The sequence below is a fragment of the Salvia splendens genome, chromosome 14 (genome assembly GCF_004379255.2).
Source record: "Salvia splendens isolate huo1 chromosome 14, SspV2, whole genome shotgun sequence".
Classification (NCBI taxonomy): Eukaryota; Viridiplantae; Streptophyta; class Magnoliopsida; order Lamiales; family Lamiaceae; genus Salvia; species Salvia splendens.
This window is the reverse complement of record NC_056045.1, coordinates 26,729,210-26,755,216: the sequence shown is the minus strand read 5'-3', so window position 1 is coordinate 26,755,216 and position 26,007 is coordinate 26,729,210. Positions and strand designations below refer to the sequence as shown.

The window sequence follows — 26,007 nt, the reverse complement described above, 5'->3', positions numbered from 1 at the left end:
TCCGCACGAGTCTAAGCCAGCAACGAGCCACGTTGTTGGTGCCCTTATACTCCATTCGATCCGAAGTAGAAGTGTTAATACCCAAATTACAGTGTAGAAGTTGTGAAGTCTAATCCGACTTCAATCTACCTAATAGCGAGTTGTAAATGTCGTGAGTTGAAACTGTAAACCCCGAACAGCGAAGTGCTAAAATACATGCATTAATGTCGCAAATTAATAAAAAAATAAAAAATTATTAAATTAATGAAAACGATGCCATATCAAATTTACCTAAACGATAACCTTTTGAAGAACGTCGAAAAATCCGGTTTCCACACTACTACTATTTTCACCGAAAAATGATTTAAGTAATACTAGTATTTTTTTATTTTTAATTAAAACTTTTAATTAACTAGATACAAATTAAATGAACTAGAATTTATACGCAATTCAACCACGTTATGCGTATCTTATGCTTTATTCATCTCCCATTATATATCAAAATTTATCAACAAATTCAATTCTTTCTACATAGACCCACAAAACCCAAAAAAAAATAAAAGAAAGAAAAAAAAATGATAAAATCAAGCGGCTGTTCGAACTAAAGGACAAAACGGTGTATTGGGATGATCCCTGTGGGTGGGTACAAGAAAATGCCTCAACCTCCCCTGTTGTTTCCTCATATACCCCTCACAAAGAAACTCCCGCGAAAATTGATCCTCCACTTCTCTATTCACATCATGCACAAACACATGCGTCTCCGCTCCACCGCCGCGGTTCCTAGCCATCATCCCGGCCGTGTAGATGGCCGACATCCTCCCCGGCGCCTCATCGTAGTACCCTGTGGGCGCGTCGACCATGATCACGTCCCACTCCACGCCGTAGACAATGCTGGGCAGCCCCTTGAGCGCCAACTGGCACATCGAGTACCTGAAAGACGTATGGACTGGATTAAGATATGTGGCTTTAATTAATTATACTTGAACTTTAAATAATTCATCGAGTACCTAAAAAATATATGGACTGAATTGAGATATATGGCTTTAATTAATTATAATTGAAGTTTAATTAATTAGCATAGACAAAAGGATGCATGCTCATAACCCAAAACCTATGATGAAAAGGATGTAAGGTCATAGCCCAAAGCCTATAATGTTGTTATTTGTTAATATATACTCCGTCCCTTTATCTTCCATTATGTGTCTCATTTCCATTTTAGACTAATGGACCATCTTAGATTAATTCATTTTCATTCATATTTTATTATAAAACTAGTAGTTTATAAAAATAGGACTCACATTCTACTAATTTTTTCAAACACACTTTCTATTACATTTCTTAAAACATGTGTCTGGTCGGAACGGGCTACGTATTGAGGGACGGAGGGAGTACTCTAATATAGAGAAATAGAGTACTTAGACCGTTTAGAACTTCATAATTATTCTTTTGTCAAAAAAAAATAATATGTATGTTTAATTAAAGACTTCATAATTTTCTCCAATTGATTTGTGTAGCTGGAATTGTTTAGTATTGAATTCACATGCATGAATCATGATTCATCAATCATAGAAAACAAGCCAAGCAATTGGTAAGTTCCCTAACTCTTGTGTTTAGATGGTCAACATACAATATCTGTTACTCTAAATATAGATGTTTTTTATGTTTGTAATTTCCGCTGCAGACGACAAGAATGTGTATAGAAAGTACCTCGGATCGGCAACGGCCGTGCACTCGCGCCCCCTCCCCGCCTCCATGAGCCCGCGCGCCTCGCTGACCCTGCTCCCGTACGCCACGTGGTACGACTCCAGCATGGGGAATCTCCGCCGGATCTGCTCGATCCACGCCGCGTCCTCCTCCAGGAACACCGTCCGTCCCCCGTGGTTGAGCGAGTGCCACATGAGGCTGTCGTGGCCGAGCCCGAACACCAGGAAGTTGCACGGCGACGCCCGGTCGAGGACCCTCGCCGTCACCGATATCTCCTTCAGCGTCTGCTGCGGGGTGATGCTCGACGTCGTGTAGTGGACCAGCGCCTCCGCCACCGACGTCGGGAGCTTCCCCTGCGAGCAGCCCGCGCCGCCTTTCCTCGACGGGGATGTTGATGATGATGGCAGGGTTGGTTTGAGAATGAAGAGGAGGAGAGATGATATGGTCACTATAATGAGGAGAAGCTTCAGATTTAGAGCTCTTACCCTCATTTTACAAGGAAACTAAATTTGAACAAGGCTAATAATTAAGCCTACAAAATGTGTGGTGTAGATATATATGATTATGGTGAAAAGGGCAGCACAACTACTGGAAATATTTTGTGTGAAGCAATATGGTTTGCTGGTGGATCAGATGTAAGAAAGCCACCCTTCAGTAGGTGATGCGTTACATGGATCACAACTGAAATTAGTTAAAAGGAAGATTGAACCGAATGTAACGTTATGATTCTTTTTTTGTGTGTGTGTGTGTGTGTGTGTGTTAAAATGAGAAGTGATTTTAGACATTGAGTTAAGTCAATACCAAGCAATTTGTTTTGGCTTTCTTTAAGAAATGATTTTTCTTCTCCAACCTTCCATGTGTGAAAAGTTATATTAGAAATTTTTATCAAGATTGTAAGTGTCCCTATTCTAATAGCATCGTGGTTTGGAATCCTTTTTGGCTTGTTTTGTAGTATCTCTATTCTCATAGCATATACTTCTAGGTTTTAAAGTATAAATTTTAGGGTAAATTGCTAAATAAATCATGAGAGATAATGAAAGTCTGGTAAAGCTCACGTTTTTTAAAACTTGAAAAATTAAATCACAAAAGATGTATTTTTTTCAATTATCTCATCCTTCCATTTTCTATCATATTGTGCGTTGATGTGACAACCGGTTTAAAACATGTTGTTTCGAACTTAATTAAACGGTGTCATTGTGTCCAATGTTGTTTCAAACAAGTTGTCATATCAGTGCGTGATCGTCGAAAAAGTGCAGGATGATATAATTGCAAAAATTTCATCTGTCAAAATTTATTTTTCAGATTTTGAACTAAAATTTGACAATTTTTTTTAGAATTTTACAATTTAATTCTAAATAACTTAACATATGATAATTATTCATGACAACTAAACTCGGTTCATGAAGATTATTGGTATTTGAACCGAAAGTGGAGATATGCGCAGCGCTCGAAGAAGGAAGTGGGTGGAATTTGATTCATAGGATTAGGAAGTAAAAGGCTATATAAATAACTTGGAAAATAGATCACCAATCGTTGCTTAGAGAAATATGCAAAATATATGAACTTTACGATAAAGATGTAGGCTATAGTATTATAAATGCCAGTATCTTTGATTATTTCACTTTAGAAAAGGTGATGTAACGTGTGTGATTATTCACTCTTTTTCACTTTTAATGACTAATTCTATGTTCCATGTGGTGTACTTTTCTTAAGTAGCACACGTATGAATTTTGTGCAATTTCAGTTATTTTATAATTTAGGGATTTAAAATGAATTAAGAGTATTTAAATAAATTGAAAATTTAAAGGCAGCGTTTGAGTAGACTCGAACCCAACATATCAATCACATCGGAGGTGCTCAATCGAGTTATAAAATCTTGATTATTTTAACAGTAATATTAGGGCATAATTATGTGTGAATAATTTAGCCTGTAAGCAGAATATTACTGGTGAGAAAACGACGACCACAATATTAATAATGACGCTGACATTGCATGATTATAATGGCGAGGACATTTTTCAGTACAATATCAATAACATGTTTATTAGTATTATTGAATGTTTGTTGACAATTTTTCGTAAAAATTGACCAAATAATTTGTGATATAATCCAATGACTCCCCATTTATTCTTTTTGATAAAGAAGATAATTCATGACACTACAGCAAAATGTCTAGCAGTGACATAATTTTTAGCATCGCGATGAGAAATGTAACAAATTCGCTACACCATCTACAATATTTTGTGACACATAAACGTAAGAAATTGTTACACTAAAACATGTAACAAATTTTGTAACTATATGACAGATTAAAATTGTTCATCTTGAAAATTTAAATCTCCTTAAAAAAATTTAGAACCTTATCCTCTAAATAATTTATGTAATTAATATGGGAGAGTAGGTGGTGCAATTGTATCAAGTATACTACCTCTTTTTTTCTTGTGTGTGACGTGCTAGTCGTCTTGGTACACAGGGACGGATCTAGCTTATTGATAGATGGGGCAAATGCCCATGCTCATATTTAACTACATATATATAAATATAACTTGATATAGCATTTTTTGTATTAATCTTCCATTAATTGCCCCTTCTTGAATGTTTAAATTATTTTCATATATATTTTTGCCTCTCTTACTACAAATTTCTGGCTCCGTCCATGTTGGTACATGACACCTTGATAATTACGCATGCACTGTTTCTCATCGAAAAAAATTAAACTCTCCTATTTAAACTCACTAGGTTAAGACTTCCAAGCTACAAGAAAGATACAATAGTCAAATATAAGTATCTTGTTCGGTTTAGCTCAATGGTGGATTTAGGGTGATGCCCGACCCCTGATCGCCCGAAGAGCTTAATTATCCCATATCATATATCGAGCAAAAAAATACCATGATACCTCTATTTGTAGAAATAACATCAGACAAATAGCAATTTAGTTAGTAGAAAAAGTATAAAATGCAGAATATATAGTTTGGATTTTTTAATATTCCGATTCGATAATTTATATAATAAAATAAAATAAAATGTATTGAGGTTCTTTTTTCTTGGTAAAGAAATATAAGGAATTTTCAGTAGAAAAACTAGAACTATTTTTATATACTCAATTATCCAATAAAGTCTCCCCTCAGCTTAAAGCCCAAAGTTGTATTTGGTAGGCCCCAATGTTATTCCTGGCATTTTTCGGCCCAAAACAATATCTGATAGCGCAATTTGAATTTACCCGTATTTTAGCGTTTTAAAATTTTAAAACCGGAAATAAAACGAATAGAAAGGTCTCATTTACACGAAATCCCAAGCCTACAAACTTTGTGAAGCTTATCCAATTTGTGACTCTGTACCCAATTGTTAAATATAGGTCGAAAAAGATAAATAAGATAAACTCGAGTGGTCAAATTAATATTTAGACTAAAGTCCCAATTTGGTCCTTATTATTTCTTTTTTTTATTTTTGTCCAAAACATTATCTTTTGAATTATTCGGTCCCTCATATTTGAAATCGGATCACATTTAGTCCGAAATGAACGGTTCCGTTAAAATGTAACAGTCAACGAAATTTAAATCAATTTTGACCGGATTAAGAGTTATAATTATGTTTTATGAAAGGCTAATAATATCTAATTAACCTAAAACTTAAAATTTTAAAATATAAAATAATTGAAAATATAAAACATGAAAATAAAAAATAAAATCAAAATGAAAGGTGAAATGCCAATCGACGCAGCGTCCATAGCTCCGCCACCGCGACGACGGGGAGGGGATGGCGGGGGCCAGTGTCTGGGAGCAAGACGGCGGCGATTGGGGAGTGACGACTGCGGCCACCACAGTGAAGCGTGTTTGAGAGGAATGGCAAAGATGACTTACCATTTTGTTCTTGTTTAGGTGTTGTATACATCATCAAAATCATCCATCCCATAACTTACAATTTCATCACCTACATCACCTATTCTTGTTTGTGTGCTGTTATTATCATTTTGCATATTTGGGTATTGTATTTAAAGGCCTTGGCTCACATTCTCTTCATTCCTGATAAGCAAAGCAACGGCGCTCGTCCTATTTCCGGTGACTTTTTCTACCTCTTCGAAGCTTTAGTAAATTGGTTTATGCGATTCATCTCGGAATGCGTAGCTTTGATCCGTTTTTAATGGTTGTGTTTACGTATGAAAATGAAATGATTATAAGAAATGGGGAATGATTGCTTTTGATTCATTTCAACTTCAATTTGATTGTTTTTCTCTCCTTTTCATTTTGTAGGGATTTGTGTTTGAGCTGAGCGCAACTGAAACTTGGGGATTGACGGATTCTGCCCTTTTTTCCTGATTCGAATCAACGAAATTTTTTTTGCTGAAAAATGTTCCTTTTTTTGGTTTATCTTTTTATGGAAAAGGGATTGATTTGATCCTTCCTTTTTGCCTCTCGATTCCTCGTTTGATTTCAATTGAATTATGGTCTTGAAAGTAGCTCCAACAGCTTCACTGCGGTGGCCGCAACCGTCACTCCCCCAGTCGCTGCCGTCTTGCTCCCAGACACTAGCCTCCGCCATCCCCTCCCCGTCGTCGCGGCGGCGGAGCTATGGACGCTGCGTCGATTGGCATTTCACCTTTCATTTTGATTTTATTTTTTTATTTCCATGTTTTATATTTTCAATTATTTTATATTTTAAATTTTTAAGTTTTAGGTTAATTAGATATTAGCCCTTAATAAAACATAATTATAACTCTTAATTCGGTCAAAATTGATTTAAATTTTGTTGACTATTACCTTTTAACGGAACGTCCATTTCGGACTAAATGTGATCTGATTTCAAATGTGAGGGACTGAATAATTTAAAAAATAATGTTTTTGGCCAAAATAAAAAAAACACAATATATTAAGGATCAAATTGAGAATATTTATATCTCACTTCCATTCATAAACATAACCGACTCAACGCACCGAAAAAGCATCGAAGATCGTCGAGAAGTTTGGCTAATACAACACGACGAATTGAATACCAGAGAAGAAATGGCATTGCAGTGGATGATTATGGCGTACCTGGTGGCAGCGGAGGCCGTGCTGGCCGTTGTCCTAACTTTGCCCTCGCCCAAAGCCATACGATCTCGGATTGTGGCGGCCGTCTCGCTAATTCTCAAGCCAGCACTGTTTATCATACCATTTGCCGGATTCCAGCTTCTCGGTATGCTTCTCTTCCCCTTCACCCCGATTGATTGTCGATTTTCGTGATCGAATTCAATTGCGTGTTTATTTTCATTGCAATTTTTGGTAGATATATACTGGAAGAATGAGCATCGGTTGATGTGCACTGGAGAGGTCTGCACCGCCGCGGAGAGGAATCGCTATGAGAAATCGGTATATTGTTTTTGTCGCTGAATTTTTTTGATTGTGCGCTGGATGATCAGTGTTTTTATCAGGAAATTACGGAATTAGTAATTTATTTATGTGAGATTAAGCCGTTGTTATTTGATAATATCTCTCACTTTTCGTCTTCGAATGAATCTATGCTCGTTCTGGAAATTACATTTTGAATACGCTTATTGATGTTCATGTATGTTGATGACTATAGACTATAGTCCTCTGTTGAATCAGGAATTAATTTAAATATGGATGTGGCCAAAAACTCGATGTGTGTAACTGTGTGTTTGTCAATGACTGATTACAGATGTACAAGTCTCAGAGGAATGGAGTGCTGTGCGTTGCGTCCTGCCTCCTTTACTGGTAAACTCCCAACTTCATGGCTCTGAGTTTGTTCGCTTGAGTCTTGCATAGTATTATTGTTACATTTACATCTTGCCTTTGAATTTTTGGTGCAGGTGCATCTTCCGCGTTTGCTGTTATAATAAACAGATTGAACACTTTGAGGGAGTCGAGAAGAGGAACAAGGATCACTAGTACATATCTTTCTCCATCCATTTTTTTTTTCAAATGCCCTTAGATACAAGGCTGCAAATGTCTCTATGCTAGTTTTTCATATATTTGCGTCTGTTGTTTAGTTCTATAGTTTGTCTGACTCGTGGATTCTGCAAATAAATATAGTTGTTATGTTATGCTCATTTATACGTACAGTTTACTTTGCTCTTGGCGTGTAGGTTTCATCTTACTCTCTCTCATGAATTGTGGATTCTGCAAATGCATATAGTTGTTAAGTTATGGTCATTTAGGTGTACAGTTTGTTTTGCTCATGTCGGATAGGTTCCAACTTCCATCTTACTCCGGTATGGATTTAGGAAACTATAGAATAGACATCAGACAGTGCAACACTTTTTGCAGTAAAGAAACTGCACCAAATAGGATTATGAGTTTCTTATTCCCTCGATTTGAAAATGAATTGAATACACATTAGGTAAATGACTTAGCTTCACCTAATCAGAAAATCAAAGCCACAAAATAACAGCAGCTCAAATAGGATTATGAGTTTCTTATTCCCCTGATTTGAAAATGAATTGAATACACATTAGGTGTACAGTTTGTTTTGCTCGTGTCGGATAGGTTCCAACTTCCATCTTACTCCGGTATGGATTTAGGAAACTATAGAATAGACAGCAGACACTGCAACACTTTTTGCAGTAAAAAAACTGCACCAAATAGGATTGTGAGTTTCTTATTCCCCCGATTTGAAAATGAATTGAATACACATTAGGTAAATGACTTAGCTTCACCTAATCAGAAAATCAAAGCCACAAAATAACAGCAGCTCAGATCAAAACTAGTAAGTAGTGCAGAAGATGAACCAAAAGCTGATTCAACATGAACCGAGAATACCTCATTTGCGCTTGAGCACAACAAGCAGTTGAGTAGACTTATTATACCCAGATTCAAAAAAGTGCGACATTTCTTGAGCTTTGTCTGAAACCTTAGCGAACATTTTCTCAACAACAGAATCTCCAAAGTGAGCTGAGAAGACCCCTTCCAGTGCAGCTCTCATGTGCATTATGGAACTAGCTACATCAATGGGTCCATCAACCTTGGACCTTGGATCTGTCAGCTCCATTTTCTCGATGCTAAAACACCCATTACTTTCGATCACCCTCTTCATCTCTCCCATTTCTGGAGCATAGACAAGCAAGTTGAACTTGTCTATTTTATCTTTATCAACAACTCCCTCATTAGCTAACTCCATTAGGCTGTATCCAAAGTAACTGAACAGGAAACCAGTAGGGTGGTTGGAATGGGAGACTCCGTCAGGAGTTCCCGGCACGACCAGAACCAAAAATCCTCCTTTTACAATCTCCTCAGCTCTCGCACTCATAAAACATGATAAATCCTTTTCGTACTGATCAGAGTAGGCCTTGACGACCTCTTCGGGTGCGCCGGGGTAGTGGATTCTGCCCTCGTTAGGCACCCCTTGTGGCTGCTTGGAGAGCCACTGGAGAGCGTAGGAGGAGTGTGCCACGGTGATGGATCTGCGGGGGAAGAGGCGGCCGTGGAACGACCCCGTAACTGCGGCGGCGTAGTACTGCCTCTCCAGTGGGAGGGAGGCAAAGAGGGTGTTGAAATCATTGCCGTGGTGGTCGTTGAAGAATACTTGGAATTCTAGGGTTTTGGAAGGCCATTTCTTCTGCACTGCCTCTATTAGATTTTGAACTGTGAAGAATGTGTTTGGCCCGACGGAACACCCTAAATCTGCTATTGCCACTTTGGTTGGGATTGACTCAGCATCTAGGCTCTCGGCCACTGCTTCTTCTATCATTTCCTTCACTGCATCCGACGCTTGTCTCTGTGCCAGAAATAGAGTGTAATGAGATCAGAGATTCGATATTACTGATTTAGTGCAAATGATATGAAAATTAGTGGCGAAATAAATATTTACCTGGTATTTGGAGTTTTTGGTGTAGCTGTATTCAGAATCACCACCTTTCATTGGAAAAGTTTCCCCCATTTCTGCACTTCTCTTTACTTTGACAATATCTAAACTGTAAGATTATGATATATCTTTCATATGATGAGTAATTAAGAATCAGAGGCAGTTAGTAATGAAGTAGTAGTTATTGTGTGAAGGAACCAAAAGTTAGACTTGTCTGCTTAACATATCTTCCAACTTTGGCAGGTCAGATTCAGTATATCATCAATAGATAATAGACCAGATTTGAAGGTTGCACCATAATTATATAGAAAATAGTAGAATGACATATGCCATGAGGCCCATGACATATAAGTATGTACTTGTAAACAATACTACAATACCTCAGAGCCAATCAACCCAGTTTAATAATATGACTTTTGCATTTGTTTATCTGTCATTAGTCAGTTCTAACTTCTAAATTCATTTATCTAACTCATACAATTGAGCTCCAATCAGCAGCATATCTATTATTCTTTACGTCCCACTTAAGATTTCCATTTTTTATATATGGAAATAAATCTATCTTCTCTCTCCTCATTAAAATGCGCAATCACAATTTCCACTCTACTTTATCACACTTAACAGGGGTCCTTTATCACACTTAACAGGGGTTCCACTCTACTTTAACACACACTTAAAAGGGGTGGATCCTCTGTTGTTCCACAACACACAGCAAATTATGTTGTTCCCAAAACGCATAAAACAAAGAATGAGACAACATATCATACTCATCTCTTTTCCTCTTAATAGTTTATTTATTGTGGTTATGATTTTCCCTTTAAATACTAAATCAATTAAATTTATATATTGGCATACTGCCACATCCCAAGGAAGATGACCCCTTCCTTGGGCGGCATGAGATTTTATGCAGCTTTATTTTGTGTGTTAAGTGAAGAGAGTAAAGTAAGAAAGAGAGAATAAAGTAGAGATAAAAGTGTGTCAAATTTTAGTAATGGGTCTTCTTGGTTGGGACTAACCAAAAAGGAAAGTGAGTCTTCTTTGATGAGACGGAGGGAGTAGTTGCTAATTATGCTCATTTAGACGTATAGTTTGTTTTGCTTGTGTCAAATAGCTTCCATCTTACTCTCTCCCTCATGAATTGTGGATTCTGCAAATAAATATAGATCTTAGTTATGCTCATTTAGACGTACAGATTGTTTTGCTCGTGTTGTATAGGTTCCATCTTACTCTCTCTCTCATGAATTGTGAATTCTGCAGATAAATGTAGTTGTTAAGTTATGCATTTAGACGTACAGTTTTTTTTGCTCATGTAGTATAGGTTCCATCTTACTCTCACTCATGAATTGTGGATTCTGCAAATAAATATAGTTTGTAAGTTATGCTCACTTAGACGTACGTATTGTTTTGCTCGTGTCGTATAGGTTCCATCTTACTCTCTCTCTCTCTCTCTCTCTCTTGAATTGTGGATTCTGCAAATAAATATAGTTGTTATGTTATGCTCATTTAGACGTACTTTTGTTTTGCTCGTGTCGTATAGGTTCCATCTTACTCTATCTCTGTGTCATGAATTGTGATTCTGCAGATAAATAGAGTTGTTGAGTTATGCTCATTTGTTTTGGTCGTGTCGTATAGGTTCCATCTTACTCCGGTACGGAAGTAGGAAACCTCAGAGACTAAGACAGCAGATATGCAACATATTTTTTGACTAGATGAAGGAAACTGCACCAAATAGAATTATGAGTTTCTTGTTCAATGAATTGATTACACATTAGGTAAATGAATTAATTAGCTTTACCTAATCAGAAAATGAAAGCCACAAAATAACAACAGCTCAAATCAAAACTAGGAATTGGTAATATAAAACAACAGCTGAATCCTTATTAATAGGGCAGAAGGTGAACCAAAAGTTGATTACACAAGAACAGAGAATACCCTCTATTTACGCTTGAGTACAACAAGCAGTTGAGTAGACTTACTATACCCAGATTCGAAAAAGTGCGACATATCTTGAGCTTTGTCTGACATCTTGGCGAACATTTTGTCAACAACAGAATCTCCAAAATGAGCTGAGAAGACCCCCTCCATTCCAGCTCTCATGTGCATTATCAGTTTAGCTACATCAATGGGTCCATCCATCTTGGACAGCTCCATTTTCTCAATGCTAAAACACCCATTGTTTTCTATCACCCTCTTCATCTCCCCCATCGTCGGAGTATAGATTGGCAAGTTAAACTTGTCTATTTTATCTTTATCCACAACTCCCTCATTAGCCAACTCCATTAGGCTATATCCAAAGTAATTGAACAGGACACCAGCAGGGTGGTCGGAATGGGAGATTCCGTCAGGGGTTCCCGGCATGACCACAACCAATACTCCTCCTTTCACAATCTCCTCAGCTCTCGCGCTCATGAAACATGACAAATCCTTTTCGTATTGATCCGAGTAGGCCTTGACCACATCTGTGCCCGCGCCGGAGTAGTGGATTCTGCCCTCGTTATGCACCCCTTGAGGCTTCTTGGAGAGCCACTGGAGAGCGTATGAAGAATGCGCCACGGTAATGGAGCTGCGGGGGAAGAGGCGGCCGTGGAACGACCCCGGCACTGCAGCAGCGTGGTATCGCCTCTCCAGTGGGAGGGAGGAGAAGAGGGTGTTGAAATCGTTTCCGAGGTGGTCATTGAAGAATACTTGGAATTCCAGTAGTGTTTCGGATGGCCATTTCTTCTGCACTGCTTCTATCAGGTTTTGAACGGTGAAGAACGTGTTTGGCCCAACCGAACACCCCAAATCTGCTATCGCCACTTTGGTCGACCTTGGTTCTGCGTCTAGGGGCTCCCGATCACTGCTTCTTCTATCATTTCCTTCACTGCATCCGATGCTAGTTTCTGCGGTGCAATTGTAATGAGATCAGAGGAATCCTCAGTACTAATTAAGTGTAAAATGATGTGAAAATCTGTGGTGATACAGCTATTTACCTGGTAATTGGAGTTTTTGGTGTAGCTGTATTCAGAATCACCACCTTTCATTGGAAAAGTTTCCCCCATTTCTGCACTCTTCTCTCTACTTTGACAAGATCTAAAATGTAAGATTATGATATACTAGTAAAGAAGTAGTTATTGTGTGAAGGAACCAAAAAAGTCAGACTTGTCTGCTTAACATATCTTCTAACTTTGAATGGTCAAGTTCATTATATCATCTTCACGTAATAGATAATTGAACAGATCTCAAGACTGCAGCATAATTATTTAGAAAATACTTAAGACGTATGCCATGACAATATAAAGTACACCAATCACTGCAGCATTATTATTTTAAAAATATGCATTGTTTTATTAATTTTGTTATTTTAGTTTGTCAAGTAAACTCATATAGTAGAGCTTCATGCAGCAGCATATCTACTAATATAATTTCCATGGACCGGAAGCCTTGCAACAAAATGGGGCCTTGTTCATGATCATGTGTTGCCGAACATCCGACGACCTCTTGGTTTCGCTCTCTCCGTGTATATATCCCGAGTTTCACAAGTGATCTTTACAATTTTTACTAGTAACGACTCGCCTTCTTGGAACTCCCTTTGCGTCAAAAGCTTGAAGAGTAGCCACCCATCACCATATATTCTTTCTTACAACATATATAACTCCATTTTAAAAGCTTACGAAGATATAATTATATTTGCTTCTGCTTCAAGGTAATCCAGGTGAACCTGTCCCACTATATGCAAGATTATTAAAATTGATGAATTCAAGTTTCCTATCGAAATTCAAGGAAAAAGATGCTCCAACTTGTTATTGTATTCCAAACTACATACTAAATATTTTATAGGGATACACAAACTTTCAACATTTTCTAGTTTTGCCCTTAAAACTTTTTTTAAAAAAATTTTGGATCTAAATGCCTTCTGATCTTTAAATTTCTTTAAATAGAAGCTGACTTGTTCGTCGGAAGTGCAAAAAATCGTCGAGTATTAGAATAAAAATCACTTTTCATGTATTGCGTATGTTGTTTTAGGTCTGTGACTTGTGGATTCTGCAAATAAATATAGTTAAGTTGTGCAGAATTAGACGCAAAGTTTGTTTTCCCAAACACTGCTTCTATCATTTCCTTCACTGCTTCCGACGCTGGAATTGTAATGGGATCAGAGATTCGATATTACTAATTTTGTGAAAATTTATATCATGATATATTAGTTACCTGCTACTTGGGAGTTTTTGGTATAACTCACCACCTTTCATTGGAAATGTTTCCCTCATTTCTGCACTCGTCTCTAATATCATAAATTATTCTGTGTACTTAACATATTATCTATCTTTTAATCTTCATGTTGAAAAAAAATGTCTACGAGGAACGGAGAGACAACATAGTATAGTTATTTTGAAAATAAGACATGTGTCATGATGCCATCACTGCAGCATTATTATTTTAAAAATATGCCATGATAAATATTAAGAAAAAGAAATTCCAACACTTCCATGTACTTTTTAATTGAAAGATACTCAACTTACCCCAGTTTTAAGAATGTGACTTACGCATTTGTTTTATCTGTCATCTATCTATACATATATAAAAGGCGGATTTTAGCCTTAATCTTAAATACTTATTAGTTTTTGGGCATAAATTTAAATATTTAAAACTTTTGGGCAAATCAAAATATTTGTAGTAACTGTAATTAATATGAAATAAATGTCATTAAATAATTTAGGCATAGCAGTTACAAATATTTAATTTTTAGTTTAAATATTAGGAGTATGAATTTTGGGTCACTAATTAAATCATAATATAACTTTTTCTAGGCGTTTCTTCTATAAAGTATCCACGGTTTTTTTTAAACTATAGCCAACTTTGACTAAATAATGATTAATGATATGATTAATGATTTAGGCGTTTTTTCAAAATCAGTTAGGCGTTTCTTGGGGTTGCTAATTAAATTATAAATGAGCATGCGGTAGTGGGGTCGTCGACGACGGTCGATGATGTGGTGGGATTTATGTGTAGCAACATTTTACTGCCAGCTGACGCATGCCCAATTTACATTTTTGGTTTAATCTTTTTCGGTATTTTTATTATTATTAGGTTGATTAATTTTATACTAGATTTATTCTATGTCTGAGATTAAATGTGTAATATGTAAATTGTTGTAAACTACAAAAGTTAATCTTATCTTCTAGAAGATTATTGATAGAGACAACATTTATATGTATTGTAATATGTAAGGTTTTAGTTTATCATTAAGGTTGATTTTAAGTTTAAAGTTAATGTAGTGTATAAAAAAGTTTACTAAAAATAATGAGTAATTATCCATTGTGTTTAATTTTTTATTGTGATAGATTTTTATCTTCCAACTCCATGATTTAATGTTTAAACATTATATTCTGTGATTTGTTTCAAATTTATTATGTTTCAATGTTGTATAGATTTTTAATTCTCTCCGTCCCTAAAAAAATATGCACTTTGGGGTCGGCACGAGTTTAATGTAAAATTGGTAAAGTAAGAGAGATGTAGGGAGAAAAAGTAAATAAAGTATTGTTAGTGGAGAATGAGTTTCACCTCATTAAAGAGAAGACTTTCCAAAATTGGAAAGTGCATATTCTTGTGGGACAGACTAAAAATGAAAGAGTGCATATTCTTGAGAGACGGATGGAGTATAACTAAAACTGTTACTCACATTGTTCATTGTTAATACTAATTCTAATTTTATTTAAAATTAGAAATTAATGCTTTAAAAATATATTTATTTGTTCGTAGCACATGGGTGATACTAGTTTGTCATAAACAACAAGTAAAAACGATTGTATAACAAATACTCCTCAAGAAGACAACCTAGCATTTGAAGATCAGATTGTTTTCTTATTTCTTTGAATTTTATCTAAGTTTAATTAAGGAAAGATGATTGTGGAAGATAACAAGTCCTAGGGTTGAGTATTCAGTTTTCGATTTTTTTTTCAAACTGAACTGAAAAATCAATTTTTTGTGAAAATAAAAATTGAATCGAACCAAATTAAATGTGAATTATAAGAACTGATCCCAAACCAAAAAATCGAATTGCATAGATATATCCAACAAAATACACACAAAAAAAACAACCTGAAAAACCAAAATTGCACAATATATAAAAAACTGTTTAAAAATAAAAAATTATTTTTCAATAATTATCACAAGAATATGGAGTAGTATTGTATCCTATCGACTAAAATAAGAAAGTGAAATTGTTTTGTTTTTGTTAAAAGAGGAAATCAATCACTTGTAGTGGGATAACCCAAAATGGAAAGTTGACCACTTAGGGTTGGATGTAAGGAGTATTAAAAGGTAATTTGATTTTTTTAATTATTTTCGGTTTTATATATCCGAAAACGGAACCGAAAAACCAAAATATGTGTTCGGTTCGGATCAGATACTCAGGCATTTTTCTCATCCCACACAAGTACTTGCCATAATCAAAACGTCTTAGCATGATTAGTGTGTGACTAGAATTACACATTAAATTCACATCACATAGATAAGATCGATAATCATAAAATTTCAAGTTTAATTCAAATCTAAGTCACACAATGTGTGCAAAGATTGGATAAGCCAATTACTACAATTTAGAAAGATGCACAATCATATTCGCATTTACAAACTAATATGCCACCAACTCCATCGGAAGCACAAAATCCTTCCCCTTTGAATTCAGCCAAGCAATTTTCTTCACAATCTGCAAAGCTACAACCTCTGTTGTCAAGTATAGTTGTGCAGTTTTTTTGCCCATTCACTGCAAAAACTGCACCAAACACAACTGCAAAAAACAAATTTTAAATTTTTTCCCAATAAAAAATACTACTATGTTTAAAATTCTGAAAATATATCTATATATATATATATACCTGATAAGACAAGGAAGAGAACTAGAAATAATTTAGCCATTCTACTTAATTCAACCTTTCTTGTTTTTGTATACTAATATTATATTGCTCGCCTCTAATAGTATATTGTAATGGTGTGTCATTGTCTCATTTATATAGGGCCTGTAACGAAGCGATATCCAAAATAGGAAAAGATATCACATTTGTCATCACAATAAATTCTAATTACTCACTATTTTATTTCAAATATTGTTTCCATGTATAGTAGAGTAGCGCCAATTAAGGAAGTACTAATACACCAAAGTCAGATTTGGCTGCTTAATCAACTGTATGTTTCTATATTGGGTGGGGTATGAGTTTCAAATTCATCTCTTTATTGAAGATTTGAAGTTACATGTACATTAATATTATTTTAGAAATGGCATGTGCCGACCTGAATCCTAGCTTATTACAAATCAAATTAATTATATGACATTAATTAGGCAATCAAATTAATTATGAGGAAGAAGAAGAATAAGAAGAATAATTTTTATTTTACTTATCCAATTTATGTAGGCTAATACCAATAAGACAACAAAAATAATACTAATAATAATCACTTTAAATGCCAAACCTTTTTCTTACCATCAATTGTATTATGAATTATAACCAAGAGTCACATTTGACCGTGACCCATGGGCTCTAGACAATTTTTAAAAATTCAGAGGTATTTTTTTTTTTTTTTAATTGCAAATTTTAAATATTAGTATTATTAAATTAGCTAGTGAGAATTTGAAAATTTGTTATCGTTGCAAAAAAAAGGTCTAGTTTGATGTAAGTAGATAAACTTTTTTACTAAAAAAATGAGTACAGTTTGACGTTATTCAAATCTCGCCCAGCTAACATTCAGTTATGTATAATCAATTTAATATTAAAGATATAGTTGAAAAACTTTGGAGTCTTGGTAGTTTTATAATGTTTTCCTAAGTGTTGCATTTCATCGAAAGTGGTCAAAGTAAGAAGTAAATTAAGGAATACCTAATCCAGAATAGTCGAATAAATCAAAGTATAATTACTGTATAAACAAGAGCTTCACATATCTACTACTCCATTCATTAATTCACTATCAATTATTTTGGTAGTGGATGTTTTAATAAAATGGAAGAAATAAAGTGATAGAAGTGATATTGTTGGTAAAAATATATAATCTAATTTATTTGAAAGACAAACTTATTAAAAAATAAAAAAAATAGAGAGGAGTAGTATTATATTAGTTGGTCAAACTTTAACCAATACATAAAATTTGAATAAAAAATAGGAAGTATCAATTTTCTCAATTGTACCATCTTTATAGAAAACATCTCCTGCTGAATCTCAAAATACGGTTATTTCATTAGTAAGATTATGCATAATTAGAAGTATTATACGCTCATGGAAGTAGTCAGAATTTTGTGACATTGAAACATGGTTGGAGCATCACTAAAAAACGTTGTTTTATACGGATGGAACAGCTAATATTAAATAAAGCTCTGTAATTTAAAACTTTAAACTTTATGAATTAAGCATAATTCAATCAAACTTTGTGATTTAAATAACTATTATTTGAATATAAGAAGTGACTAATTTTCATAGATACTCAAAATGAAAAATCTGACCACTGATTGTGAATAAGAGGAATAGTTCATATTGGATCAACACTCTCATTTATTTTATTTTTTTACTATTTTAATAAATAAACTAAATTATTAAATTTATATTCTATTACAAAATTAATACAGTGGAACTATATTTCATTAACAATTTTACTCACATTTTTTATATACATTAATAAAATTCTGCATAAGTCAAAACATGATAGTACTAAAATTTTAAAATCTATATCATGTCAAAACGAGACATTATATCGCATATCACAAAGTATTATTCATGAAGAAATCATAACAAAATAAAAATAAAACCACATAAAATACATAGTAAATAGTAATAGTACTACTATTTACTATGTATCGCGAAAACTCCCTCCATTGCGGATCTCATGTGAGTCACCACATTGGCAGCATTCGACTTAGGGTTCGTCAGCTCCATTTTTCTCTATCACTTCCTCTATCTTACTCTTCTCCACAACCCCCTGCACATATAATACTATTATATAAAACAAATAGAAATAATTTATATATTTTTAAAATGCATTATCAACTCAGGCACATCGATTGGTCCTTCATCACTTCCCCTTGGCACTGTTAGCTCCATTTTCTCAATGGTGAAACACCCATTCTTCTCTATCATTTTCCTCATCTCCCCTACCGATGGAACGTAGATGGGCAAGTTGAAGCCGTCTATTTTAGCTTTTTCGACAACTCCCTCGTTAGCTAAGTCCATCAGGGTTTGTCCGAGATAACTGAAGAGGAAGCCCGTGGGGTAGTTTGCACTAGGAACTCCCTCGCGGGTTGCAGGGAGGAGGAGAAGCAGCACTCCTCCTCTCACTAGCTCTACCACTCTGGAGGCTAGGAAACCTTCAAAATCTTTTTTGAATTGATCCGAGTAGGCCCTTACCACCTAATACAAATGCAAGTGGAAAAGGTTAGTGGAATGTGTCGTGACCTACTTTTATATATTATAGTTTTATAATAAAATATGAGTAAATTGAGTTAATGAGATATGGCTTTGCTTAGTAAAAGTGAAATGAGACAAGTACTAACGATACCCATAGATTACAAGACGAGCTAAGCCCAATATGACAAATAGGGCTCACTTTAATTGGTGCCTACAATAAATGTGACTCCAATTGTGGGATGAATGGAGTATGAACTAATAAACCCCACTTTACACTAGTGCATTTTCACTATATTTTCTCCGTTATCTCATATTTTATCAATTTTGTATTAAAATATGTGCCCCACCAATATATTTTGAATCTAGAAAAATAAGATATTTAAAAGGAGATGGATAAATATTTCTTTTATGCGGATTCTTAGCTAACTTCATGCATAAAATAAATAAATATATCTGTATCGATCACCACCTCATCCTGAGGCTGCTTGGAAAGCCAGTGGAGGGCGTGCGAGGAGTGAGCCACGGTGATGGAGTTACGGGGGGAAGAGTCGGCCGTGGAACAACCCAGCCACTCCGGCGAAGAGGGTGTTGAAATCGTTGCCGGAGTGGTGGTTGAAGAATACATGGAATTCCAGGGTTTTGGAAGGCCATTTCTTCTGCACTGCTTCCATCAGATTTTCAACTGTGAAGAATGTGTTTGGCCCCCCAAATCTGCTATACCAACTGTGCTCCACACTGATTCTCTCTCAAGATTCTCAATCACAGCTTCTTCTATCATTCCTTTCACTGAATCCCATGCTTTTTTCTGTACCCAAATTTGTAATGCTTATATGATAGTACACATAGGCAGAAATCAATTACTAAAGATTCTCAAATTCTTGTTTCATCTCATGCTTTTTCAAAATTTATAAATTAAATCACAAAAGATGAAAATTTAGCAATTATCTCACTCGTCTATTTTCTGGCAAAAACGAGAGATGATGTGGCAGCCGGTCTTGAATACGTGAATCACATGATTGTATACTAAATCAGATGTTGTCGTTTTGTCCACGTATTCAAGATCGGCTGCCACATCATCTCCCAAAAAATGGAAAATTGGCAGGTAGGATAGTTGCAAAATTTCATCTTTTTTTGTTTAGTTTTCCTGTTGTAAAAAGTACGGGACGAACAAGAATTTGACAATCTTTCGTGATTTATTTAACAATTTGTCCTTATAATACTATGTTGAATATCAAAATGTTGGCGTTTACAAAAATATCTACTCTTCAACTATCAATTTAACCTTTTAAAGGCCAAAAAAGCAACAAAAAATTTGCATACAATTTCAGTTTGATTTAATTTAATTTATTAACTTGTGTTATAAATAGGCAAGAATTGATTATGCACGAGTAAAAATGAAATAGTATGATTGAAAATCCAAAATCTGGGGTGAATCTGGGAGTTTTTGGCATAACTGTGTTCACCATCCCCACCTTTCATTGGAAAGGTTTCACCTATTGCCTCTCTCTTCTTTGGGAATTTCTGTAATAGTATGAAATTTTGGTATTTGATAACATTATGAGTTGTGGAGTTTTATCAACCATGAAGTCAGACTTGGGCAGTTATCCGCCTTTTTCTTTAATTGAGAATCTGTTGTCTTTTATTTCAATTACAAGCTGCCAGCTTGTAATTGAATTTGATGTGTATAAACTAGTCAAGAGTTTGGTAATTGGTCCCAAGGGCGTGAAAGCTATCATTATTGACTAATTAAACATAAATTGATTCGGTTGTGACAAAATACAATAGTTGAGTTGAGAGATTGATATATAAATTCGATTTATTAAGTTACCAAATACACTGAAACTCCGATTGACAAATACAGTGATGCCACATTATTACTCCTTACTCATGCAGAAAACTCAACTTACAAACAATCCCAATTAATCATTTGCGCTTCAACACTACATCAAAGTCCAAAAAATGCATAAGTTCTTTCAGCAATATTACATCAAAGATCATAAACGTGTGACATTATTTTTAAAGAATAGAAGTTGCAAACGATGTTATAACAATGTTCATGGACTAAAAATGTAGTTCACTCTATAATCAGTTAGCTGAGTCACCTCATTAGCCAGCTCCATTAATACAATGAAACAAAATCTAATACTTACGCATAATTAATCATTGTATTGTTGCATCTTTTAGATAGTAAGGTACTTTAATAAAGCACAAAAATTTACAAATAAATTCCTACAAAATAGAAACATGCTACTATTAAGTCATTTGATTTAGATATCATCTCATGAATCTTGACCCATTGGAACATTTAACATGTTCTTGTGAATACTACGTTAGCAGTAGAAGGCACGAAGGGGAGAAATCTTTGTGGATTGATGATGTCTCCATGTCTCAAAACGGCTGCCATTGATGCAAACTTTTAACAGATTAATCTTGTTCCAGCTGAGTGAAATCTTCGATCACACCAGCTGTGGCACGTTGTGCATTAAGTGATCGCACTTCATCAATTTCCATCAGTAAAAAGGGGTCGCAATCCACTCTGTCTGCGACCAATTTTTTCGGGCAACCTGAAAGGAGAACATCATCAAGCTCACAAACTATCCAATAGCACTATACTCATAACAGGGTAAATTTCATCAAGAAGAGGTGGCAAATATACCTGTCACCGGGCAACGGATCTGTGCGGTTCTCGTCCTTAAATGTTGCATGATAGCCTTCTTCTCGTATATGTGCTTGCAATCCATGCTATGAAAATTGCAAAATATACAGGAAAAGAATCAGTATGGATGCTCAAAGAAAGTATCCAGTTTGTGCTGAATAAACTTTCTTATTAGTAGGGTAACCATTAAGAAAATAGGTTTATAACATTTTGAGAAGAGAGAAACAAAGGCTTGCAACATTTGTCTCATCAAGAATATCAAAAAGTTATGCCGGAATAATATTTGAGAGAGAATTCTAGAGCCAACTTGACTAACGGAGAAGCATCATTAGGCACAAGCACATAGTTTAGAGAGTATATGCTGAAAGCATCTTGTCGTCAAATGGAGAAATGAAGTGATCAAACGATTAATATTACCTTCTAACAGGTTCTGCTAGTTCAGTGATAGGTTTTCCAGTCAGTGGACAGGTAGCATTTAGAATATTGCACTCTGTGCTGGTCATTATTATGTCCTCTTGCTCTTCACCTGGCATAGGTTGTCCTTCGTGATGAACTTTCTGCAGAAAACAACAAAACCCATCTAAATGGAATGTGCATTAAATCTAAGTTGAAATATCTTGGCAAATCTAAGCATGTTTCAGAGGCAAGATTATTGATTCAGTGAGTGGGGGAGATGCAAACGAGGATTTTGAAGCAAATGCTTAATTTCACTGCCGACACTACAATTAGTGATGGTAGATATTCAGGTCATGTAAACATACCCAGATAGCTTCACGGAACTGCCGTAACCATAACTGGCTCTGTGAGACAGATGACACATCAGCCTTTGATCTTTTGATTTTCTTATCGAAGAGCTTACTGAAGTTAGTTAGCTGGAGCGCCAAAAACAGGTCAAACAACACAAAATCAGCTATAACTTACAGCTAAGATCAAAATTAAAATTAATACCCTCGCGAAGGACTCCATAAGTAATGATACCTCAGCTGCAGGCTGGTAATCTTTTCCTATAGATTGGATGCTGCTCGAAAGATGAATACACTCATCTGCAGCTTTCACTAAGTTAACAACTCCATCTTCAAGCTGCTTCACCTGCAGTGCCAAATTGACAATACATACTACTGTATTTGATAATTTGGATCACATATTACACTTGCTAACATATGATGGTTTCCTCTTCCAAACAAAACACGTGATGGCTTCATGCAATACAAAAAATTCAGACATAATGGGGTAAAATTTGACGAGTTTATGTAGGGATGCTAAAAATTCATCATCACAACCAAATGGCATTTTTCTTATACCAAAGTAGGCTCATAAGCAAAGTAGACTAGACCATTACTAGAAAACATCTTACCCACTTAACCATACACAATATAATTCTCTACCACTGATTAAACAAGCATTCTTGAAAACTCATACCAACATGAATATACAAAGAACACAAAAAAAGCGACTAGTACCGAAAGAAGAAAATCATGGGAGCTCAATAACACAAGACAAATACAAACTTAACTCTAGAAAATTATGAATAATATTATTTTATCCTTTAAAAGGGACAACTTGTCATAACTTTTATTACTGGAGCATAACTTTTCTCACAAAACGAGCTAATCCATCAACAATTGGCTTGAATTGAGCAAGAATGAGCACTTATGTCATGAATTTTCGTGATGTTATACTTCAATTTTAATACTCCATAATCAAACCCACGAAAGAGAGCATGAAATGCTATTAATCCCTTGTAAATGTTCGGTAGTCAATTTACGACTGGAAATCCCAAAAATTCTTAAATACTTCGACATTATAGTAGGGTTTAAGCGAAAATACCATGTCAAATTCGTTGTCCCTCTCGAAATCGACTCCAACTTCTTTCATCATAACTGTAGCCCTTCTAATATCCTAAAGCAATTGAATAAGAGCATAGATGAATAAAACGGATTCGAGAAGTGAAATTGCTAGGATATACCAAAACTGAGCGAACTTACAGCAATAAGAGTCTGGTTCTCGGCGGCAAGCGTTGTTGCCGCCGACGCAATTCTTCCCTGTACACCGCTGCGCGGAGCAGAGGCGGACGCCATTGCAAATTTTCAGTGTCTTCCGATTTTTTTTTGCCTCGATTTGTTGGAGGGAAAAGAAAAGATGGAATCATAAAAAAAAACAAATTTATTTAAAACTTTTGAAAATTTTGATTATGAAATTGGGCTGGTTTGATAAATGGATAATTGGTTGGGCTGAATAAGAATTAATATTGGGCCTGTACTGGCTATATTAAGGGATTACTTTGTGAAGGTGGGATATTTGCCTCAAAAGTATTTTGTGATTTGAGAAATAAGAAATTCAATATGTCATAAAATCAAATTTTAATTCCATATTATTATAAATATTGAAATATTTATATATTAACTGTATCATATTATGAATGAAAAAGTAAAAAAAAATCAATTTAAATATTGGACCACTCCCCTTATTAGTTAATTTGTTTTGGAATAAGACCTGATTAGGACTTAAGGGCATCCGCAATGGGCGGACGATGGCACGCCCCATGGCGCGCATCGTCCGCGGCATCCATCGTCCGCACCCATTGCGGGTGCGCGCCATAGGGCGCGGACGATAGTCGCGCCCTATACTTCGGTCGCGGAGGATAGCGCAGACGATGGCCATCGTCCGCGCCATCGTCCACCCCATTGCGGCTGTCGCGGACGATGGCCGCGGACGATGGCCATCGTCCGCGTCATCGTCCGCCCCATTGTGGAGGTCGCGGACGATCAACCGCGGACGATGGCACGCGGTTTCGTTTTTTTATAAATACCGTTCATTTGTAACATTTCATTTCACTCGATTTCATTTTCAAAACTTACAATTACATAATTACTACGAAATTGATTCAAGCCCCAATAGTCCTACGTTTAGCGCAGGGGCGCATTAGCCGGGTACAGAACCCGGCGATTATCGTTCGTTCGACACCAGCACCCATTACGATCCCGATTTCAGTACGGAATCGTATGGGTTGTCTGACATGGAGCCGTCTCCGCACCGCCCAACCGCAGCGGCCGATCCCGACCCCGCCGCGACCTCTTCCGCCCCAGCCAGAAAGAAGCGGAACCGGCAGCGAGCGCAGAAGTTGCCGCCTTCCGGTGATTGCGATGAGTACGCCCCCGGCCGTACGAACTACAACGACGACGAAACTCTCACCTTGGCCCGGTGTTGGGTAGATATATCTGAAGACCCGATTTTCACGAACAACCAGAGGCAGGTCGCGTACTGGGAGCGCATCGCCGGCCTCTACAATGAGGTCAAGCCGCCGACCGCGTACAAGCGCAAACGTGAGCAACTCCGCAAGCACTGGGATCAAGTGAAGAAGCAAGTGAACTTGTACGCGGCGGAGTTCGAGAAGTTCACGCGGGCACAGGGGAGCGGCGAGAGCTTGAGCGACGTGCGCGCTAAAGCGTTGTTGTCGTACCGGTCGATGTACGGCGACTTCAAGCACGAGGCCATCTGGGCGCTCTTGAGGGACAAGCAGAAGTTCCAAGGTGGAATTCTGCACACTGGTGCGCCGAAGAGGACGAAGACCACTGAAGCTGGTGATTACACGAGCAGCGGCAGCGGCAACCACCCGATTGACCTCAACCGGACGTACGTGGATGAAGGGAGTTCCGACACACCGGTGTCCTTCCGGCATCCTCCCGGCGTCAAGGCTGCGAAGGCCAAGGGGAAGGCGACCGCGACCTCATCGTCGACCGCTGCAACCCAAGCTCCGGTCCCGGTAGAGCTCCCGACCCAGACGGCCACCGCGTTTGAGTCGTTAGCAACAGCGTCGATGGCAAGGACGATGTTGCAGACGCACAGGGCCCTCAAGAAGTGTACCGACCCCGACGAAGCCGAATATCTCCGGGCGTTACTCGATGAGCTGCGTCGGAAGTTGGGAATTGGTCCGACTTAGTTTTTTTTTTATTAGTTCAATGATGTAACTTTTTTTATTAAAACTTCACCATTTGTTATTTAGACCATTTTTTATTTACTCGTTACTTGTTATTTGAAAACAGTTAAATTAATTAAACAAAACAATAAAATGATGATGTGGCGCGCCATAGGGCGTACCTTAGGGCGCCGGCGCCCCACTGTAGGTGGGGAGGTAGGAGGATAAAACTGTTGACGTGGCGCGTCATAGGGCGCGCCTTAGGGCGCCCCATTGCTAATGCTCTTGTTGGTCTCTTATTCACGTATCATATACATTTATTAATAAATGATATAAGAGTATACTTAATGCTGGAGTTAAATGTATTGTCAGAGGTATCATGGTAAGGATAATTCTTTTCGGATATTAACAAATAAGAACTATTCATATGCCATGCCGTATTGAGATATCATATGTGGATTATTTATAAAAATGAATAGGTTCATTTTAACATGTACGACTTGCATGTGAATTGTGAAACATATCATTATCATCATAAATAAATAAAACAAAAAACATATTATAGGGATATTCTGGTAACATTGTTT

At 36.4% G+C, this 26,007-nt stretch overlaps 5 protein-coding genes across 6 annotated transcripts; 1 reads left to right on the top strand and 4 right to left on the bottom strand.

Annotated features, from left to right (window-relative positions):
• Positions 1–407: 407 nt before the first annotated feature.
• Positions 408–2,192, bottom strand: LOC121763667 (glucuronoxylan 4-O-methyltransferase 1-like). Its single transcript, XM_042159728.1, has 2 exons — positions 1,687–2,192; positions 408–909 (listed from the first exon to the last, which is right to left on the bottom strand). The coding sequence occupies exons 1-2, from the start codon at positions 2,172–2,174 to the stop codon at positions 564–566; spliced, it is 834 nt and encodes a 277-aa protein (XP_042015662.1). The 5' UTR covers positions 2,175–2,192; the 3' UTR covers positions 408–563.
• Positions 2,193–6,595: 4,403 nt separating this feature from the next.
• LOC121764586 lies at positions 6,596–7,729 on the top strand. The gene is made up of 4 exons (XM_042160599.1): positions 6,596–6,855; positions 6,946–7,028; positions 7,339–7,394; positions 7,490–7,729. The coding sequence occupies exons 1-4, from the start codon at positions 6,684–6,686 to the stop codon at positions 7,566–7,568; spliced, it is 390 nt and encodes a 129-aa protein (XP_042016533.1). The 5' UTR covers positions 6,596–6,683; the 3' UTR covers positions 7,569–7,729.
• Positions 7,730–7,906: 177 nt separating this feature from the next.
• On the bottom strand, positions 7,907–10,908 carry LOC121764805 (loganic acid O-methyltransferase-like). Of its 2 annotated transcripts, XM_042160831.1 has the most exons (4): positions 10,877–10,908; positions 9,487–10,627; positions 8,439–9,393; positions 7,907–8,251 (listed from the first exon to the last, which is right to left on the bottom strand). In XM_042160831.1, exons 2-3 carry the CDS (start codon positions 9,553–9,555, stop codon positions 8,440–8,442), a joined length of 1,023 nt encoding a protein of 340 aa, XP_042016765.1. In that variant the 5' UTR covers positions 9,556–10,627; positions 10,877–10,908; the 3' UTR covers positions 7,907–8,251; position 8,439. The 2 variants fall into 2 exon arrangements, with proteins under 2 accessions (XP_042016765.1, XP_042016764.1); XM_042160830.1 differs by having other exon boundaries at positions 7,907–9,393.
• A 430-nt stretch (positions 10,909–11,338) lies between these two features.
• Positions 11,339–20,968, bottom strand: LOC121764430 (loganic acid O-methyltransferase-like). The gene is made up of 4 exons (XM_042160445.1): positions 20,951–20,968; positions 19,573–19,653; positions 18,521–18,851; positions 11,339–12,362 (listed from the first exon to the last, which is right to left on the bottom strand). Exons 1-4 carry the CDS (start codon positions 20,966–20,968, stop codon positions 11,416–11,418), a joined length of 1,377 nt encoding a protein of 458 aa, XP_042016379.1. The 3' UTR covers positions 11,339–11,415.
• A 14-nt stretch (positions 20,969–20,982) lies between these two features.
• Positions 20,983–23,636, bottom strand: LOC121763901 (E3 SUMO-protein ligase MMS21-like). Its single transcript, XM_042159995.1, has 7 exons — positions 23,490–23,636; positions 23,332–23,403; positions 22,483–22,593; positions 22,266–22,376; positions 21,922–22,061; positions 21,505–21,590; positions 20,983–21,412 (listed from the first exon to the last, which is right to left on the bottom strand). The coding sequence occupies exons 1-7, from the start codon at positions 23,580–23,582 to the stop codon at positions 21,273–21,275; spliced, it is 753 nt and encodes a 250-aa protein (XP_042015929.1). The 5' UTR covers positions 23,583–23,636; the 3' UTR covers positions 20,983–21,272.
• Between the last annotated feature and the right edge of the window lie 2,371 nt (positions 23,637–26,007).

Bases quoted from the DNA above. Each gene is read 5' to 3' on its own strand.
- LOC121763667 (XM_042159728.1), bottom strand. From the start codon at position 2,174: ATGAGGGTAAGAGCTCTAAATCTGAAGCTTCTCCTCATTATAGTGACC. The intron at 910-1,686 runs GTACTTTCTATA...TACGTCTTTCAG, and splicing joins ACGGCCGTTGCCGATCCGAG to GTACTCGATGTGCCAGTTGG.
- LOC121764586 (XM_042160599.1), top strand. From the start codon at position 6,684: ATGGCATTGCAGTGGATGATTATGGCGTACCTGGTGGCAGCGGAGGCC. The intron at 7,029-7,338 runs GTATATTGTTTT...GACTGATTACAG, and splicing joins GGAATCGCTATGAGAAATCG to ATGTACAAGTCTCAGAGGAA. The intron at 7,395-7,489 runs GTAAACTCCCAA...TTTTTGGTGCAG, and splicing joins GCGTCCTGCCTCCTTTACTG to GTGCATCTTCCGCGTTTGCT.
- LOC121764805 (XM_042160830.1), bottom strand. From the start codon at position 9,555: ATGGGGGAAACTTTTCCAATGAAAGGTGGTGATTCTGAATACAGCTAC. The intron at 9,394-9,486 runs GTAAATATTTAT...TTTCTGGCACAG, and splicing joins CCAAAAACTCCAAATACCAG to AGACAAGCGTCGGATGCAGT.
- LOC121764430 (XM_042160445.1), bottom strand. The intron at 18,852-19,572 runs GTTGGTATAGCA...CATTTGTATTAG, and splicing joins GAGAATCAGTGTGGAGCACA to GTGGTAAGGGCCTACTCGGA. The intron at 12,363-18,520 runs GTGATGAAGGAC...ATTGCACCGCAG, and splicing joins GCTAACAGTGCCAAGGGGAA to AAACTAGCATCGGATGCAGT.
- LOC121763901 (XM_042159995.1), bottom strand. From the start codon at position 23,582: ATGGCGTCCGCCTCTGCTCCGCGCAGCGGTGTACAGGGAAGAATTGCG. The intron at 23,404-23,489 runs GTAAGTTCGCTC...CAATTGCTTTAG, and splicing joins AGAACCAGACTCTTATTGCT to GATATTAGAAGGGCTACAGT. The intron at 22,062-22,265 runs GTATGTTTACAT...TGTTTTCTGCAG, and splicing joins AGTTCCGTGAAGCTATCTGG to AAAGTTCATCACGAAGGACA.